We start from the raw sequence: 19,970 nt of genomic DNA, 5'->3' as shown, positions 1-19,970 counted from the left end.
CAATCTGTACTAATTAATCATTGCTAATTGGTGGCACTCTTCAGAGTAAAAGTCAGTCCTAGGAATCTTCTGAGGGTGTACAGTGAATGAGACGTTTTGCCCGGCTCAGTAATGTTGGGGTCAAAATACACCCTTGAGGTTTATTTAGTTCTGTCCCCCTGCCTCGTGTGTGTGTGTGTGTGTGTGTGTGTGTGTTTCCTTTTGGATGGAGACCCACTTTTCTTGTCCTACTAAACCACTTTATGCCCAGCTGTCATCTGTGCTGCAGTTGGTCTTACAAATCCCCAGCACAAGAGGCATGCTCAGCTATTATAACCAGGCAGAGGGGGTGCCTCTTCCAAACTGACAGGTGGCTCACAGGCCAGGCCATTCGTTGTGCACCTGACCAAACCCTTCTCTGGAAAATGTGGGTGTCGTGGCTGTCCTGTTGAAATTCCATGCAGTTCCGTGATGCTGGCTTCCAAGTGCTGGCTTGTCCCACTCCAGAGGGATTGCAACAAGATGTTCAGAGGGCACTGAACCACCCCTGCCCCCACACCCTGCGTATCCAGTACTGTACAATCCTACCGTTTTAGTCTTTGCTTTTGGATTATATCAGAACTACAAGCCATCTCTGGTTTTCATTTATGCTTTCCCAGTAAACAGTCGGTTTTTACCTCAGTTCAGCTTTCAAAATTCTTAGTCCTGGGCATTCCAGGAGGGCAATAACTCAATAGGTTTCCTGTTAACTCAGCAATAACCCAAGATAGCACTTGTTTCAGCTTTCAGCTGCGGCGTCTGCCACACTGTTGATGAGGTTATTGCCTCCAGTGCCCTCCAGAGTGTCACCTAATTAAATCAGGCCTGGCAGTAAAAGGAAATGGTTTATCTGGTCTGTTTGCCACTAATATTCCTTATTCCTCGGCTGGAAAACACTGGTGACTCGAGGAGGTAACATATACTTTGGGACCTGGTCGCGTGTTCTAACAACACTTGTGTCCTTGATTTCTTATATGACCTATGCAAGCCACTTATTTCTCTAGGCCTAATTTGCTACCTCTCTGTACTGGGTTTAATGGTGTCTTCTTCATTCCTCTCTAGGAGGTGACTGTACATAAACTGGACTGAAACATGATGATCAAGACAGGAGACACTGTCTAGGACTAATCTTGTGATGCTGATTGATACTTTTCTACTAAGAAATCAATCAGTAGATAGTCCATAATATTAATTATTAGCATTCAGGCCATTAGGAATTGTTAGTGCAGGAATTTTCCATTTTAAGTTAAATGCTGATTGAACCCTGAAATCAAATTAGAATCTAAGAGGCTTCTGTCTCCCTGTCTCTGAGGAGGGTCAATCTTAGTTCTGTATTACTTCCCACCTCTAGCCCCCTAGGTTACTTTGCCTCCTCATACTCACCCCTGCCGCCCAATCTTTTTCTTCTTCTTCTCCCTTACCTGGGCCATCTTCTCAAGCTTGGACTTTATATCTGCTAGCTCTAGCTGGGCCTCTTGAAGTTTTGTTTTCAGTTTTTGGTTTTCGGTTAGGGCACTCTCGTAGAGCTGAGGGGAGGGAAAGAGAATCGGGTCACCTACTAGGCACGCCTCCCAGAATTAGAACCCACTCAGTTTCATCATATGAGAAACCCCCCAAACCATCACTGTGGGGCAGATGGAGAAAATCTAGGAAACAGAATACATTCAGCCAACTGGCTTCTTGCTTCGTAACACTGAAGTCCCAGGTCCCGAACACAAATACAATGGCTTCAATAATGTTAGTCTCTGGGGGAAAAATAGCCATTGTGGTTCCCCATACAAAGAGAATTATTTTTTTTAGAGCTGGCCTAGCGTGTATATTGATTTCAGTCAGGTTCTGCTTAACACAACATTAACAAAACAAACATTTCTAACAAAAATGGTTTTATTCTCTGGTATCTAAGCACTTGAAAGGGAAGGTTTTAAAGTCTGCCCTGGGTGCTAGGTACTCTTCTGCAAGAACCAAAGGAAATGAACTGTAAAGTGTTTTAAACCCCCTCCAAACCAGATTACCATGTACTATCATCAAGAAGTATTCGGTTTGGCATTCACGGGACCTCATGAAAAGCATGTGTTCGTTAATAGTACCAGAGTCTACCAAATGATTCTCTGGGGCTCAGACACACAGCATGACTTTTATTTCCCCTTTCTACAATTGTCAATCTTCACTTTTTCCTACACCTCAACATATCTGATTCTAGGCATATATTTACTGCACTAAAAACAATCACGGAGTGGTCTTTAGGAAGCTGGTGGAGAGGTGGAGCAAACCGAGAACCTGAAAGGAATTAGATGCTACTGTTTGTCATGTAAACACCTTTTCTTCTGCCTCATCAGAACTACACTCATTTTTCTACATTGGGGAAAAGGCCAAAAGGTCTGCATGTCATAACCGAAGAACAGACAAGTTGACAAGGGATCCTACTTTTTTATAATCCCTGTTGGTGTCCTCTTCCGCGCGGCTGCTCAGGCTGGCGAGGCGGGCCTCCCGTGCCTCCCGTCGGGCTCTTGCTGAAGCCCGGTCACGGTCACCGTAAGAATCGCTGCTGGTAGAGTTGCTACCTCCTGATTCCAACCTGTGGGAGACACGTTAAAGGTAAACATTGGTTTTGAGAACAAAGAAATAGGATGAAGATAATGCTTAAGGGTAGTTTAACCCCCTTTCTAAGAAGCACTTGAATGCTCTGGCTGGAAACAACGCATGTTCCTTCCCTGAACCTCCCTCCTGTTCTCGGACTTCGGGGCTAAGCTGCGACAGCTTGGAGGAGGCTGTCATTTGCCAAGAATGGAGCTTACTTGAAAAGTCGGTGGTTTGGACCCATGTGCTGGCTTAAATCTTAGAGCTTTTCAAATTAGTTTAGGGTTGAACGGCTTTCCTCAAGAGTGAGCTTTTAAAAGCAGAAGTTTCTTGGATCTCAATGGCTCTTAGAAAACGATTCCAATGAACTTTCAATGAGTCAGAAACATATGGCCCTGGAGTTCTGAGCTGGAGGGTGGATGGGGGAGGAACGGAAACGAGGGCATGGTACGTACATTTTGTGAGGTGCGCTGCAGGTTTGTTGGAATCTCAAGCATTTCAGGGTACCACCACCGTGCCCAAACAGCTGTTTTCTACCCTCCATTCTATATTCCACATTGAGACTGGTGGGCTATGATGAGGATTTCTACATCTTGCAGCAACTGAGCTCTGAGAGTGGATGGTAGTTCATTTTCAGTAGTGGTAAGTGCATGAAGGGCAGGGTCTGTCAGCTGATTATCCATTTAAGTGCACAACTATCATCCTGATTCTTCGCACTGGCTTACGTTTTTCTCAGACTCTGTTCTTGCCAAATGAAAATGTGGCACACGAGACCGCTATGTACAAACCAGCCCTGCAGAGCTCTGTATCCCCAAACCGGGATGGTCTGAACAGTCACGGCTGGGGAACTTCCATCTGAGGTCTCTGTCCTGTGGTAGCTATTGCCAAAGTTGGGGCTGGGGGAGCTGAAGTAAGTATTAAAAGAAGTAGACGAGCAATAAGGAGGACACAGTGGGGAGAGGCAAAGCTCCTAGTGACATTAACGATCGCTTTGTCTTACAGAGATGGTAAGCCCTACACCATTCTTCACAACTTTGTTTCTTCTTATGCTTCATTAAAAAAAAAAAAATGTAAATAGAAACCTCCTTACTGACTTTTCTGATTATAAAAGCAATACATGCTTGTAGAAAAATTTAAGTAGTACCAAAGTATCTAACATAGGAAGTGAAAGTCACTCCATAATCCTGCCTAAGAAATAGCCCACTATTAACAGTTTACTTCGTATCCGTGCAAAAGGTTAAACACATAAATATGTTACAATATATATTGCTGTAAATAAAATCACATAATACATACAGTTGTCTAACTTTCTTTCTCCTCCCTACACTGATCACTATTCCTGGAGGCATCTTACTGTGTAAGTAAACATACATCTGCCTCATTAAAAACAAAATGACTGCACAGTCTTCCACCGTACTGCTGTGTGATCATTTAATTCTCTACTGATAGACACCTAGATTATTTTGATGATGCTGTAGTGAGAAGACTGGTCTATAAATCTTAGTGCATTTGTCCATTTATTTTCTTTGGATAAAATTTTAGAAGTGAAACTCTTTAATCAAGGGGTAAGTATATTTTCCCACTTTTTATTTCTGTTTATGGCACCTTTTACTAGCAGAGATTTTAAATTTCATGTAACTAAATTTGACAATTTTTACCTGCCTGGGAGTGTCTCTCCTATATAAAGATTATAAATATTCTCTTCTACTGTTTTTGTAGTAAAATCTTTGTCTCTTAAAAACTGTAATCCATCTGGAATCTGGTTTTGTTTTTGTTTATTTGGTATGGCTTCAGGGAAGGATCTACTTTTCCAAACAGAGAGTCAATTGTCCCAATGATTACTTATTAGATAACTCTTCCCCTGCTGAACTGGAAAATCACCTGATACACAATGACTCTGGGGGGGCTACCTGCTGTGTTCCATTAATATCTTTGTTTATTCTTGAACTAGTACCTCACTGTCTTAACCATTATTTTTATAGCACATGTTGAGGTCTGTAGGGAAAGTCTCTTTTCATGAATGGCCATTAATAATGTACCAGAATTCACAAAAAAATTAACTATAGCAAAATACTATTCTGCATCAATTTTACAAAACTAATTTTCTGCTAGGTTAGATGTAAATTATTTATCTTCAGCTGGTGCCTGGTGAGAGGGTAAGCAGGAGCAGAATGCATGCAAGCTGATACATTTTGAAATACACCATTAAGGTAGAACCAGCTCAATTATCAAACAAATCAAGACTCATTTGCTCTATGCTATCCCATAAATACATCTTCTCTCAGTCTCTTCTTAATTTCCCTATCAGAGGAGCAGTGGAAAAAGAGAGATTCATACTTTTGGCTCTACAGTCTTTATTATTTTTCATTTTGTTCTTCAGGAAGATGAGTTTGGTACCCTTAGATGCTAGGTGAAAAATTACAGAGGATCATGCCTCAAACTCTGATAGGCTTCCTTAGGATTTCAGCAATTGCAAAACTGCTCTTTAGTTCATTCAATAAATTATTACTGAGCACCATCTAGGTACAAGGAATTGTGTTAGATCCACTATTAAATGACAGTATCTAATAATCTCAATTCAGGCATCTCCCCTGCCAGCACCATGAACTACCAGATTAGGTTAATGTCCTCTTCTCTCTGTTCCTAATACCTGTCCATACTTCTATCTTGGCCCTCATGGAAGGTGAGGATAGCATTTTATTCATGTTGTTACCCCCACACAGTGCCTGGTAGGTGCTTTAGGAAAATTAACATAGTGGAAATACACAAAATGAAGTGGAAGTAGGAGAATATGAAGGAGGAGGTGAGTTGAAAAGGCACTGCATTAACTTAGGCAGGAAATAATAAAAGTATGAACTACTTTGGTGGCTGAGGAAATGAAAAGGAAGGAAAGGATGTGAGAAATACAACTACACTATATAAAGCTAAGTTTAATTAGACATGCACTTCTCACAAGTATTAAGCATGCATATAAAATAGGGAAAGGTCTTACCTAGAAAGTCTTTCATGCTAGAGAAAGGAAGAGACAAAACAAAAACAAAACCAGCATTAGAAAGGGACTGATAATTATTATTTCCATTTATAAATGTACTTTTCAAATCAGACGTCTCAACTTCACAGTTGCAGATAGGGGTGCAATTTAGGAAAAGCAATTCAACTGACTGCACAAAAGGCTACTTAGCTCACTAGATTTGAGACTTTGGGGGAGAGCACCTTTTTTAACTGGAAGTCAGCACACTGTCAACTGACCAAAAACTACACTGTCTACCCCTATCCACCACATGACCAGCATCCTTGTGTTCTAGGAGGGACCAATTTTCTATATGGCATTTAACCTCTCTGGATATCAATATCCATTCTATTAACTTCCTTCAGTTCACCAACCTCCAACCCTGCCCTGAGTGAATACTGCAGTCTAGAAATATTAAAACTCAGGACAGTTCCTGGCTTTATCCTACATCTCTAGTAAAAGAAGACGAGTGAGAGGGTGCAGGGAGGGGGAAATCCCATCCTAGTCTCTAGGACGTTGGTTAAAAATTGAAAAGAATAAGAGAGTACTCTGAAGTCTCAGAAGAAAGGAATTTTATAGATGCAAACTCTCAGCTTGGTTATCTATCTACGGTCACTGTAAATAACAAGAAATGATTATGTTGATATGTCACATTTTTAAAAATCATAGATGACTGTGACACTCGTTTCCACTTTTTTTTTTTTGAGGAACTCAGGCAAATAAAAACTCAGTTGATTTGAATATATTTACTTATTTCCTCTTTGGAGGTACGGAGGAACGACCAAGTCCTCAAGCACACACAAAAGAAGGAAGAAGAGAAACAAGGGCCCGATAATCTATAAAATGAATAATAAATCCTTCAACTACCGAGGAGCTACTCCAAGACACTGCTTTGCTGAAGCGTTCAAGTCCCTGGAAACCACTGGTTTGTCAACCAACACAGCATGACACTGCAATATGCCACCCCCAAAGCTGTCCAGAAGTGTGGTGCAACAGCACATCTGACTAAAGAGGGACCAAACAGGTAAGCTTGCTGAAAGGTGGAATTCTCTCTCTAAATCAGAGGTTGTATTCACCAGAATTCTTTCATGTACTTTTTAAAAATGTGCACATCTCAGCCTCAATCCTAGAGATTCTCTTTCTGTAGGTCTAGAGTAGGGCCTTCATACACATATTTATTAAAAAGTCCCCCAGGTGATTCTGTTGTACAGCCCTAGTCAAGCACCATTGTACTAAATAAAGGCTTTTTAACGTGAGGATGTGCCCCATTTGAGCTGGGGAAGCCAGTAAGAAAAGTATATGGTGTCTCTTTAACGTTCTCATGCACTTGGAGTTGAGTATACGAAAACTTGCAAATCTGGAATTCAGGAATTCCCCTGTCTCATATTTATAGCTAAACTTCAGTGAGAGTCATATGCATATCCTGCACTATCAATTGCTAACTTGTCAACACTAACTAAGGTTTTTTTCTCTTACCTGAAGCCTATTTTCAAAAAAGAAATGAAATTTTAATCCCCTCCCAAGAATTACTTAATGGATAAAAATTCTTCAAGTATGCCCAAGTAAAACTGAAATGCTGGACTGTTGGCTATGCCCACTCACCAGCTTAGTGATAAGGTCCAGCCTTTAAGGCATCTGGGTGAATTTGAATTCACATTGCAGGAAAACTGTAAATTGTGACATGCCAAAGATTCATGAATTAAGAATGGACTCCACATGAGCAATGTTAAGGGTCTATTGAATTTAAGAACTCACTGCATGCAGGGGTGCCTGGGTGGCTCAGTGGGTTAAGCATCTGACTCCTGGTTTTGGCTCAGGTCATGATCTCACAGCTTCATGGGTTCAAGCCCCATGTTGGGCTTTGCGCTGGCAGCTTGGAGCCTGCTTGGGATTCTATCTCTCTCCCCCCTCTCTGCCCCTCCACCACTCATGCTGTCTCTGTCTCTCTCAAAATAAATAAACTTAAAAAAAAAAAGAACCCACTGTGTGCAGAGCACTGTAGAAGAGGCACCAAGGAGGAATAAACAGAATCAGCTGCATGACAGAGTCAGGAGAGCACCATGAACATAATAAACACGCTCGTCTGAAGCAATGTACGGAAAACATGTGAGTAAGTGCTAAGGAGATAACAGCGGTAACCAGTGGGATCCAGCTACAAAGGCTTCCAAAAAGTCACGAATTTTAAGATAAGGTTACAGAAATACAAACACGTACATAGACACATTCTTTAAAAAAATTTTTTTTAATGTTTATTTATTTTTGAGACAGAGAGAGACAGAGCATGAACAAGGGAGGGGCAGAGAGAGAGGGAGACACAGAATCCAAAGCAGGCTCCAGGCTCTGAGCGGTCAGCACAGAGCCCGATGCAGGGCCTGAACCCACGAACCGTGAGATCATGACCTGAGCCGAAGTCGGACGCTTAACCGACTGAGCCACCCAGGCGCCCCCATACACACGTTTTAAAAAAAACATGTTGTTATGGGCGGGGGGGGGGGGGGGGGGAGGGGGCTCCTTATCTGTGATCCATGCACTTATTCCCAGTTATATCCTCAGGGCCTACAGTGCAAGAACATGATAGGTGCTCAGTAAAGACTCACTGAACTAAACTGCTAATGCTTCTGGGAAGAAGCGTGATATCGTTGGCTGTACCTGAGTTCTAATTGTTGCTCTGACATCTTACTATGTGACCTTGAGCAAGTTACCACTTACTCTTACAGTAAGAACTAAATGTGATAGTTATAAAAGGAAGTGCGTTCTTAAAATGTCAGCTTCCTCTCCTGCCCTCCCTCCCCTCCCCACCCCATTCCCTTTTTGGTTGTAAAAATACTATACTGGCTGCTGGGTTAGAGTAGAAAGTTAACTTAGGACCTCTGATGCAGGGAACTGACCAAATGAAACAATTTAGGAGACCATTTACTTTCTCTTGCTGCTTCTAGGCAGAACTGCCTCTTTCAAACTTCATTATCCATATGGGAGAATAATTATTATTAATTTTTTTTTCCTTGGGAGAACCATTTGTGTCAGTTTCTCCAAAGACATTTCACACCATCTCTTAGGTATGGAAAGAGACCTATTTACAATCCAACTGCTCTGCCTTGTGCCGTCTTTTGCTTCCTCCTACTGAAATATAAGTCTATCTTGCATGGTGTGCACTAAGGCCTGATTAACTTACTGACAAATCATGTTTCTTTATTTATTTTTTTATTCCTAAAATGTGGGACTTCACTTGAAAATGTATTAGTTTCCTCTTTGCAAATATCTAATTTGTTGGGTAGGATTTTAGTTACATTTTCAGCTTTAAGTTGGCAGGCCAGCAGTGTAGACTCTGGCAGTTGCCAGCACAGTGAAGAAACAGTGTTTCTTTTCACTAAGACAAGGACATTAGGATTTTACCAGGTATCCGTCTTAGCCATGATATATATATATAATATATATATATATTATATATATATATCATGTGTATATATATATATATATAAAATATATATACGTATATATATTATATATATATATACATATGGAGCCCAATATATATGGAGCCCAATGCAGGGCTCAATCTCATATATATATATATATATATATATATATATATATATATATATACATGTATATATATAATAGCCATTTATACATATATAAATGGTTAGCACGCTAACCATTTCCACTGATTTATTCCTATAAGAAGGACATGTGATTAACCTTTTTTGATTTAGAATGGTCTGGAAGCACTATGAAGCTATTTATGTCCTGTCATCACACCCAACAAAGTTCTCAGATACGTGACGGGATGGTAGGGCTGTGTGTGCCCGCATGGCCTCCACTAAGGAGGCTGATACAAAAAATGAACACTTAAAAACAAAAAATCGGTTAGAGCTACCAAGCAGCCATCAGGTTTCTGCATGTGAAGAGGTAGATTCCACAGGGTTTTCAAGAGGCCTAGACTAATGTCTCCACAGATGACAGCATGTAGGGGAAGGTAATACGAAGGGTGCTCCAACCTGGGTGCTCCAACCTGTGCTTGTCCTACTTGTTCTTGTCCCCATGGGCATGCTTGCAGGACAGGTTTCCCACAGACAGCCACTTAAGAAGCTGATGAATGACACTGGTTTCTGCCTGCAAGGAGGCAGCAAATATCACAGTCTGTTGTTTATCATTGTTTTTAAGGCAGGTTAAGATTTGTGTTATCAATTGATTTTGGGGTGAACTTTAATAAACAATGTCTGGGTGATGAGTGATCCAGTAGACATGAGAGTAGACAATGTGCCTAGATCCAGATATCAGAGGAAGCAGGACAGTTTTTAAAAAATTTATTCATTTTGCATAAAAATGAGGAGGAGGGGCAGAGAGAAAGGGAGAGAGAATCCCAGACAGTGAGAATCTGCACTATTAGCATGGAGCCCAATGCAGGGCTCAATCTCATAAACCATGAGATCATGACCTGAGCCAAAATCCAAAGTTGGATACTTAACTGACTGAGCTACATAGACGCCCTGAAAGTATGACTTCTTTTCCAAAAAAAAAACAAACAAAAAAAATTTATTTATTTATTTATTTATTTAGTTTTGAGAGGGAGAGACAGAGCGAGCAGGGGAGGGGCAAAGAGAGAGGTAGAGAGAGAATCCAAGCAGGCTCCGCACCGTCAACATGGAGCCCAATGTCAGGCTCGAACTCACAAACCATGACATCATGATCTGAGTTGAAACCAAGAATCGGCTGCTGAACCAACTGAGCCACCCAGGGGCCCTCCAAAAGTAGGACTTCTTAATCCTTGAGCTCTCCTCACTACTTCTGATGTTTCTCCCCCACCCCCCACCCATGCTTTTACCTGACTTTTGGAACTATCTGGAATCCTTGGGTTTTTTTAAATTATTGTTTTCAAGGGCTACCTTAGCTATGTCCTGGGAAGGTCAACCCAACCAATTACAGGAGAATATATAAACCTCATGAATGGAGATGTGGATGCAGTAAGAGGTAGCGTATTACCATAACACAGTATCATTTCAAAGAAGGAAGACAACTGGGATTTCTAAAGACGATGGTTTTCTCTTTGTAATAGAAATTAGCTCGAGTGTTCCTATAGGGCTGAAAGGCAAGCCAGCTTAAAAGTATACAGGATTTAGAGCTCAATCCCCCAGCTTCTGATAAAATGACTTAGGTTTTTAGGTCATACTTTCTCATTTTCACTGGTAGAATACCTCTAGAAACTATTGCTTTGCTTGGCTTCTTGGTATTCTAGATAATCTGGTATCTGATTAAAAAAAAAAAAAAAACAACAACACTAGTTAGATTTAGGGAGAGAAAAGTTTGGGTTTCTTGGGTGAAAGGAACAGAGTTGCTGAACTGGTGGAGACGTAACTTCAATTTTCCCTCTTTATCCTGCTGTCAATCAAACTAAGCACAGTTCACTGTTACCCTGACACTGCTTCTCATTCTAAAAGGCTGACTGCCATCCCTGCAGGGAGTCTAGTGAGTGAATGGGGAGAGCGGGAGACAAGATAGAGTGGGAGTTTGCCTAAGTGGCCTCAGGGGAACAGTGAGCCAGGAAGTGACATCATAAGAGGTGAGCAGAACACAGGCTAGGGAAATGAACAGTGAAGGTTCTCCCAGAGAAGATTCTAAGGCAGCCTACTGGGCAGCAAATAAGGAGAGGTCCTACAACACAGGGCTCAGGGACCCCGGCCAAATCTAGGATCTTTTGGAAGCTAGGAATGTGAGTTCCTCTTACCTGTGTTCTGGGAATAGCCCTATTTTTCTCTGTAGGCTCTCTTTTAAAAACAGAACAGTTACTCTTGTTCTATTCTTTCAATAGGGTCTAAAGAGCTTATCTGTACATGACGACACCATATATTTTAGAGAAAGCATGAGTTTTCTATCCTATTTGCAGGTTAACACATACATATATTATGTCACATGCTCTAGTCAGGAAGTCTTAGAAGGAACTTCTCTAAGTATTTTAGTTAAAGATTGTTGCTCTACCTTCTACTGAAGACAAATGAGTGATGGCCATTAAGGCGGTATTCTTCAGTGTGTCTGAACTAGATAAAAACTGTTCACAGAAGAAATTACTTTCACAGCTTTTATGGCTCAACTGGGGGCATTAGATATTGTGAATGAGACCCTGGAGCGGAAGAGACTAAAAGTTGCTCAGAAACCAGTATGAATACAGAAAACAGAGATAAAAAGAATGATTAGCTAGATAGACCATAGTTTTTAAAAAATGCTCTAAAACCAAGAAGCAGGCTCTCTCCTTTCATGCCTCATGAAATTCTCCCACAGTAATCTCATTGGTTGGGACCTGTTTCTAATAAAAGAACAGAGTGAAGATCGCCAATAATTCAGATGGCAATCCTGGAAAGGGACAGGAACCAGGCCGGTTTTGATTTGTGAAATGTGTAGGGCTCTCAAAACACCAGAGACTGGCTTAGAAAAATCCCACAAAAGCTTTTAACTTGAAAGTTATCGGGAGTTCAGGAAGGCACATAATTAAAACCAAAACTCCTTTGACCAAGTTTAAAATAAAATTGTGGCTCTGGAAAGATGGGCCCAAGGGAAAGGAATGAGACCAAGTCACATGTCCGCGGCCAAGACTGAAACGGGTTTAACTTATGTTCTTTTGGAGTTAGGGCCTGACCCCACAGTGATGGGAAAAAATCTCCTATTTACATTTTCCCTGAAAGGGACTAAGCAGAAAGAACATTTTATATCATGTTCTCGTGCACTAGCTGAGCCAGGGGAAACAATTTGAGCTATTCTGGGATGGCCTACAGAGAACCAGCCTTTCCCTTCGGTGTTCTCAGATTAATGACTGATGATGAACAAGTCAAGGATGGGAGTGTGGCTGCAACGTGGACCTTTCAGATTTGTAGGGCTACTGCACATCTATTCATTATCTGAACTAATTGCAAAGTAATGTAATTCTATAACTTCTTGAGTTTAAGGATCATTCTGGTTTCCTACATACGCCTAGGAGAGACACAAAGCTTTTTTTAAGCTTTCTACCTTAAGGGAAGAATATAACCTTTATAACTCAAACAGATAGAGTTCTTGAGAAACTTGAGAGTCTCCTGGTATCCAATTTTGAAAGGGATCTTTCTGAGTCTCTGTTGTTTCTGAGTCTCTATTTGGAGATCCTGCTTAATTTGGAAATACAAAAGAGGGTGGAATAAAATTTTTCAAGATTTACATACAGATGCGATAGTAGAGGTCAGTGATGGGGAGGTCTGTATCAGGTTTTATTCCTCCACATCAAAAAAACCCGAATAATTCCTTAATATCGTCAAATATTTCAATTGCATTAGATTTCTATTGCTGCTGTGACAAATATAATAAATATAGTGGCTCAAAACATCCGTTTATTGTCTCACAGGTTTTGTAGGTCAGAAGTCCAGCACTGCTCTACTGGGGAACCCTGCACTGCTCAGGTTCTCCCCAGACAGAAATCAAGGTGTCTGCTGGATGGATTCTGATCTGGAGGCTCTGGGGAAGAGTCTGCTTTTAAGATCGTTCAGGGTGTTGGCAGAATCCAGTTTCTTGTGGCTGTAGGTCTTAGATCTCCGTTTCCTTGCTGGCTGTCAGCGGGTGGCTGCTCACTGCTCCTAGAGGGGCCCACATTCCTTCCCATGTGGTCCCTTCCGTCTTCAGGCCAACAGCGGCACACTGAGTCCTTTCCACACTTCAAATTTCCCTGGCTTCCCCTTCTGTCATCAACCAAGAAAGCTCTCTGCTTTTAAGGGGTCATGTGATTAGATCAGGCCCACCTAGAAAATATCTCCCTGTCTTTAGGTCGATTGTGCCACATAACATAATCATAGGAGAACTACCTCACCATATTTATGGACTCTGGAGATTAGGCCAGGACCCTGCTGGGGAGTCATTTTAGAACTCCAACTACCACAAGGACCCCCTTTAAAAAAAACATGGTTTTATAGTTTATAACTTCTTCAAAGTAAGAAATGTCAAGAGTATATGGCCAATTAACTACAGCTGGGTGATCATATGCATTCACAGTTAGAATAATGCTGAAAGCACAGACTTATGCTGGAGAAAAGTGTGCATCTGTGTATGCAGCTGTGTGTTAGAGTATACTTCCAAGCAAAATTTAGCTTTTAAAAATATTAAATTACATATAACTTTATCATATTATGCTCCTCGATTTATCTTTCCCAATTACTTAATACATAGGGAACAAAACGAACAAGAAATACAGTACTTAACATTCAGTTTATATCATAAATATCTCTGAAAAATATTATTGCCAGACTGTGACTATCCAATGTAATCTTGCATGTAGAATTGAGATGATGTAATGCCATCTCATGTTACTCTAGTACATCTCACTTTGTTTCAAAAGATAAATCACTGTTTACTAAATTATAGAAAGAGATATCTTTGTTAAATCTATAGATCACGCTACCTAAATATTATTGGAATTTTACAGTTCTTAGTATCTTTCTTTTTATTTAGTTTTGAGAGAGAAAGAGAGAGCATGCACACATATGCATGTACAGCAGAGGAGTGGCAGAGGGACACAGGGAGAGAGAAAATCCTAAGCACGCTCCACTCTGAAAGAGTGGAGCCCGACATGGGGCTCAGTTGCATGAACCATGAGATCATGACCTGCACTGAAATCAAGAGTCAGATGCTTAACTGACTGAACCACCCAGGTGCTCCTGTAGTTCTGCTTTTCTGCAGGCCTATACCTTTTCTTTGTCGATATTCCTAGCTATTGAAGAATTTCTAGATTTTTTGGAACTCACAAATCACACTTATTATGGAAGGAAATTTATGAATATACTAAGGCCTCTCTAAAATATCCAGGGCAAGCCATCTTATATTTAAGATAATTCATAAACTGTTATGATCCAAGAATATGTCTGAAGGCTCAGGCCCCTTCTCTATCTAGCCTTTCACATGCTGCACACCACATATGATGAAAATGAGAATGAGTAGCTCTAAAACTTGTGACTCTAGCACGTGGGCCACATATCTCACATTTAACACATATCTTTCCTTTCCCCATAGCTCCAGTTTTAGGTCCGTACTGCTGAGCACAGCCACCTGAAACTATGGCAGCCCATGAACTACGTTCAGATGATTTTAAAAAACCAGGCTTAGAGAACACATGAGAAGAGATGCCTGATCATCGCCCTCCCCACCCCCCCCGCCAATATTGTTAGGTATTGCATGTAGTAAGTCATAAATTTAGAAGCCTCTAAGTCAGTTTCCAGCTCTCAGCCTACTCCTCTGTTAAAGTTCTTCAACAGATGCTGTTACTGACCACCACTACACTTCTTTTGGGCATTAAGGTTTCCATTCCCAAAGCCTGGGAAGAGATGGATTTTTTTTTTTTTTTTTTTTTTTTTTTTTTTTTTTTTTTACATGGTATACATCGTTGTGTAGCGTGCCTGTTTAGGTAGCAGTTATTTTAAATTTGGTGAATCAAAACCTTTGCAAAGGGGTTAGTGAGGCTCTCCATACCTCACATTTCAAGAGGAAATAAATACTTGGGAAACTAAATAACAATAAGGCAAAACTTTTTACTTCTAAGTAGGTCCCACACAAGGTCAGGGACTTTCTTCGTTCTTAGCCTTTTCTCTTTCTGTCCCCACAGAAGCTCAATTTTAACTCCCATACTTTAGAGCTATAGATACATGAGCAAATTGAAATAAACAGATATCTGAATTGTCTTGGGAAGACCTATGGTTGGCCTTCATTGCAGAAATGGGGATTTCTAGTATGTGTCCTCTGACTCCTTTCCAAGTGGCCAAATGGGGTAGGAACAGAGAGATCAAATGTTAATTAGGCAGTAGTGTCCATTCCTTATATTTATATTAAGTGTCTTTGTGTGCCCAGCTCTGTGAGCGATACTTAGAGGAATAATATGGATATTTGCAAGGGCGCCTGGATGGCCCAGTTGGCTAAGCATCCAATTTTTGATTTCAGCTTAGGTCTTGATCTCATGGTTCGTGAGATCAAGCCCTACATCACGCTCCACGCTGAAAGAGTGGAGCCTACTTGGGATTCTCTCTCTCTCCCTCTCTCTCTGCCCCTCCCTTGCTTGCATTCTCTAAACAAACAACTAAGTAGACTTAAAAAAAATTTAAAAATGGGTATTTGCAGAATCTAAGACATGGCTCTCTGATTTCAAAGAGCCTTCTTTGAGGAGGAAAGATAAGTATATCCATAAAACAATGAGGGTGATGCAAGAAAGCGATCCAACACTAGACTTCCTGCTACATATGGCAAATAAAAAAGTAGGCAGAAAAGAGAGAAACCAGTACTGACTAGAAATATTCAGCAAGGCTTCATGAAAAGAACAGGCCTAACGAGGTGGTCATGAAGACAGACGCTATCATGAGTGATTTATAAGATGGGACCTTGTTAGGGTCACAGTTATCGCAAAGTGCTACCGGAAGCTCTAGAAGATAAAGAACTGAAGCTTTTCTTGATTCTGCCACTAAATTTGACATTTTATACCCCTCATATGGATTTTAGGTCTTCAGATGCATAAGATTCTTTGGATTTATGGGGCTAAATTTTGCTCCCAGAGCAAAACAAGTATTTTACAATGAAGAAATTTGGGAGAGGGGATGTATTTGCAATTTGTTTGATTTTTGGCAGGAGAAGGGTCCCTCAGATAAGAAAAACTTCAGTAATTCAGGCTCTTCAAATTCAGGACTTGTTAAATTATAACAAGTCCTGAATTCAAGCATATTTTTGTGCCATCTGTTTAAAAATTACTTTAAAAGCAAATTAATAGCATAAACAAAATAAGAGAAATGACTTCACTTAAAAGGATCTACTTTTGAGCACTGATACATGGCTTTAGAGTAACTACTTATGTACAGTTAATACACTCACTAAAAATTCTAGACTATAACCCTTTAAGGGTATAGCAGATCTTTGCTCCTTAGCAACAGTTTTATCATAAACACTTAAAAATAATAAACTTATACTTATTTTAAGGCGATGCAAAATTCTTACTTTTTACTAATTTATGTTTGTTTCTTCCTAAATTATGCTGTGAAGTTTTTCCTCCTTTAAATAAAGTTTAATGGTCACAATCTCTCTTTTTGAAATAGATTCAGTAGTCAGGGATAGTAACAATAATTCAGGAGCTATTTAATGGAGACACGGTAGTTTTATTGGATTGGCTACACAGCTTACTGGTTAAACGCTCCAGCACAATTATATTCATTATTTAACTTCTCCCTGCCTCAGTGCCTTCATCAGTAAAGTGGTGGAAACGGTACCCAGTGTTTAATGTTATCAAAAACACTATGAGACAATAAACGTAAGGGCTTGACACTGTGCCTGGCATATAGTAAATGTTCTATAAATATTTAGCTATTGATATTCCTACAGTTTTCTCTGTTTTTCCATTCTCTCTCATTCCTCTTTGGTCTTTTGGCTCTGCCAATGCTTGTTGGCTGCAAGAGTAATAAGCTCGAACAAATTCCTTGGCACTCAAGCAAAGGGTTTTGATTATTTGTAGATTTTGATTATCCAGGCTAATTCCTACTTACCCTTTTTCACCTACAGACATTTAAGGTCATTATTTTATGTCTGGATAGTTACACTCTCTCCCAGATAACCAACCACGTGAAGTCAATAAACGCAAAAGTGTAACAACTCCTATATGAAAATGTTGCTTTCATAATGAACTATACAGAGGTTAAAGTCCAGACATACTCTCAGTACCTTTATCTAATCATTGAACTGGTAGAACCCCCTGCATTGTGTAACCAAAGACTGCTGTGCTGAGAAAACCCCTGGTTGTGGATAACTGCTATTCACTGCATAACAGGTTGAGAACAGAAACAAAAAGGGGCTGAAAAAGAATAAAAGGCAAATGAAAGCCAACTCTAGTTGCTTCCCTTGGATCTTCTGATGATAATTGGTTGTCGGCTCACACAAATATTATGAGATTGCGAAAGAGAAGTAAAAAACACTGCTGATTAAATTGGGAACTTTTTCAAATTTGAAAAACCACCCCAGGTCACACAGCTGATGATGCACTGAAAACAAAACTAGAACCCTAAACTCTTAACTGACCCTAAACTGATCTAAATTTCTGGGTTCTTTGGGAACTAAAGAAATAAACAAACAATATATAAACATTATACATACATACATATATACACGCACACAAACAATATTATATAAACAATATATATAAAATATATATAATATATAAACAATATATATAAATAAAGAACCAAACAAACAATATATAATACCTGCTTTCCCGCATGTGACTCCAGCGATAACCGAATAGGAAAAACCATGGGAAGCCACACACCTCTATCTGCTTGTTGTTACTACCTACACCGCCAGCCCCAAGGTATTATCCTCAGCTTTTTCCTTATGCTACATCTACTTCTTAGACAAGCTCACCACTCCCATGGCTTAATCATAAATATCAATGTTTTCAGCCCATAATATTCTCCTGAGGGTTAGACCAATAACTTCCTAGATATCACTATCTAAATGTTCCAAAGTACCTCTAACTCAACATATCCAAAAGTGAAATCATTTCCCCACCTCACACCTTTTCTTCCCTCCCGCATATGCCAACTAAGTTTTGTCATGCCATCTTCTAAAGAGTCATCTAAACCAGAGACCTGGGAGTCATCCTTGATTCTGCCTCTTCAGGCTCATCCTTACCCCCATTTTATTAATCCCCAACTCTTGTCAATTCTGCCTTCTAAACAGCTGAATGCTTCTCTGTACTGCCTGAAGAATGTCTCTGTTCAGGACCTTATCATTTCTCAACCTGGAGTACAGCATTTGGGGCAACTGACTTAACCCCCAGGCCCTGCCTCTATAATCTAGCCTCCATAGATGCCAGAAATCTCCCTCAAATAAGCAACTGATCACAGCAATTTTACTTCAACTTTTCAATCCTTTATCTACAGGATAACTCCCCAAATCCTTAGAGCGACATACTAAGAACACATATGACATGGCCCCTGCTATGTCTCCAACTTCATTTCCTATTATACTCCTAAATATATCTTTTGTTCTAGCCACATTGATCTGCAGCTCAAAATGATTCTATACTTTCTCATATATTTTTTCCACTTTTGTAATTTAATTTCCTTCTTTTTTAACCACCAAGCCTCTACTGTTCTTTAAACATCAGCTTAATGTATTTACCACTCGATTGACCTCCTAAAACAAAAACACCCTGTACTTAATTTTTGTTTTTATCTCCCCAATTAGACTGTCAATTCCTTGAAGGTAGGGACTATAAATTTCATTTCTGAATCCCAGTGTCCAGTATACAGCCTATTGCATAGCAGATGCTCATGAAATGTTAATTGTGGGATGATTCAAAATAAAGTAGCTGGCCTTGATAAACATTTATCATGGAACAAGAAGACTGGAGGGCCACGGGTAGAACAGGGTTTGCATCTCTGTGTTGTCACCTGGAAATTCCAGGAAAGGAACCAATACCTTCAAAACTCCCTGTCTTTCTGGTCGAGAAACCATGACTTCAGATGCCATCTCATTCAGCTTTATGTAGAACATGGGTTAACTACTCTATTGTTTATCCAAGATTCCAGACAGGGAAACTGCTTTTGTTTTTATGGGTTCTACCACTCTTGCATAGAAGATTCCTTGGTTACAGAATTACTGCTTTGATTTTTCTTGAGTGGAATTTAAAAAAAAAAGAAAAAAAAAGAAATGAAACAGATACACTAGTGGTTTTAATGAGAAAGAGAAAAAATGGTTAACAGATTGCATCCTTAATAGCCTTATTCACCCAGACAAACGTTTCTCATTCTATGACAATGGATTATAAAGTAAAGGTAAAAATGAATTCTGGATTGGTAGTGCCCAGATGCAGTATGAGAGGTAGAAAGGATAAGATAATAAATACACTAGGGGTGCCAGGGTGGCTCAGCTGGCTAAGTGGCCAACTCTTGATTTCGGCTCAGGTCACGATCTCACGGTTCGTGGGTTCGAGCCCCGCATCGGGTGCTGTGCTCACAGCATGGAGCCTGCTTCAGATCCTCTGTCTACCTCTCTCTCTTTTTCAAAAATAAATAAATGTTAAAAATATTTTTTAAGAGATAATACATACACTAAAGAACTGTTTGGTGTTTGCCACAGGAGAGCAGAAAGGACATGCAAAGAATGACTATCAATGCTGACAGTCTGGAAGGCTAAGACGCAGAATGGAGCCTATTAACCCGAGTGGCCACATAGACAAGGTCTCGTGAAAGCAGCAATCCTTCAACACTCACTTGTTTATCAAATGTTCTCTGATTAGTTTGTAGAGCTGGTTATAAAACAAGTTGGTTAGTTGTTCTTTTTATTTATATTAATGGCTGGAGTGAAAAACATTATGTAAAACCTT

General features: G+C 40.1%; 1 protein-coding gene and 1 long non-coding RNA gene across 8 annotated transcripts in view; one reads left to right on the top strand and one right to left on the bottom strand.

Moving 5' to 3' along the window:
- Window positions 1–19,970, bottom strand: part of PPP1R12B (protein phosphatase 1 regulatory subunit 12B) — a 218,280-nt gene that overhangs the window by 21,957 nt on the left and 176,353 nt on the right. For all 7 annotated transcript variants that reach the window (XM_042976400.1, XM_042976401.1, XM_042976394.1 and 4 more), the window contains 3 exons: window positions 5,588–5,604; window positions 2,443–2,593; window positions 1,440–1,544 (listed from right to left, as the gene is read on the bottom strand). In XM_042976400.1, coding sequence (XP_042832334.1) covers window positions 1,440–1,544; window positions 2,443–2,593; window positions 5,588–5,604 — 273 coding nt within the window. The remainder of the gene's footprint in view (window positions 1–1,439; window positions 1,545–2,442; window positions 2,594–5,587; window positions 5,605–19,970) is intronic.
- On the top strand, window positions 10,917–19,907 carry LOC122235891. Its single transcript, XR_006214006.1, has 2 exons — window positions 10,917–11,315; window positions 19,724–19,907. It is a non-coding gene; the product is annotated as an uncharacterized LOC122235891 (long non-coding RNA).

The sequence above is a fragment of the Panthera tigris genome, chromosome F3 (genome assembly GCF_018350195.1).
Source record: "Panthera tigris isolate Pti1 chromosome F3, P.tigris_Pti1_mat1.1, whole genome shotgun sequence".
NCBI classification, from domain to species: domain Eukaryota; kingdom Metazoa; phylum Chordata; class Mammalia; order Carnivora; family Felidae; genus Panthera; species Panthera tigris.
Note: the sequence above shows the minus strand (reverse complement) of the source record. Positions and strands in the feature narration are given on the sequence as shown.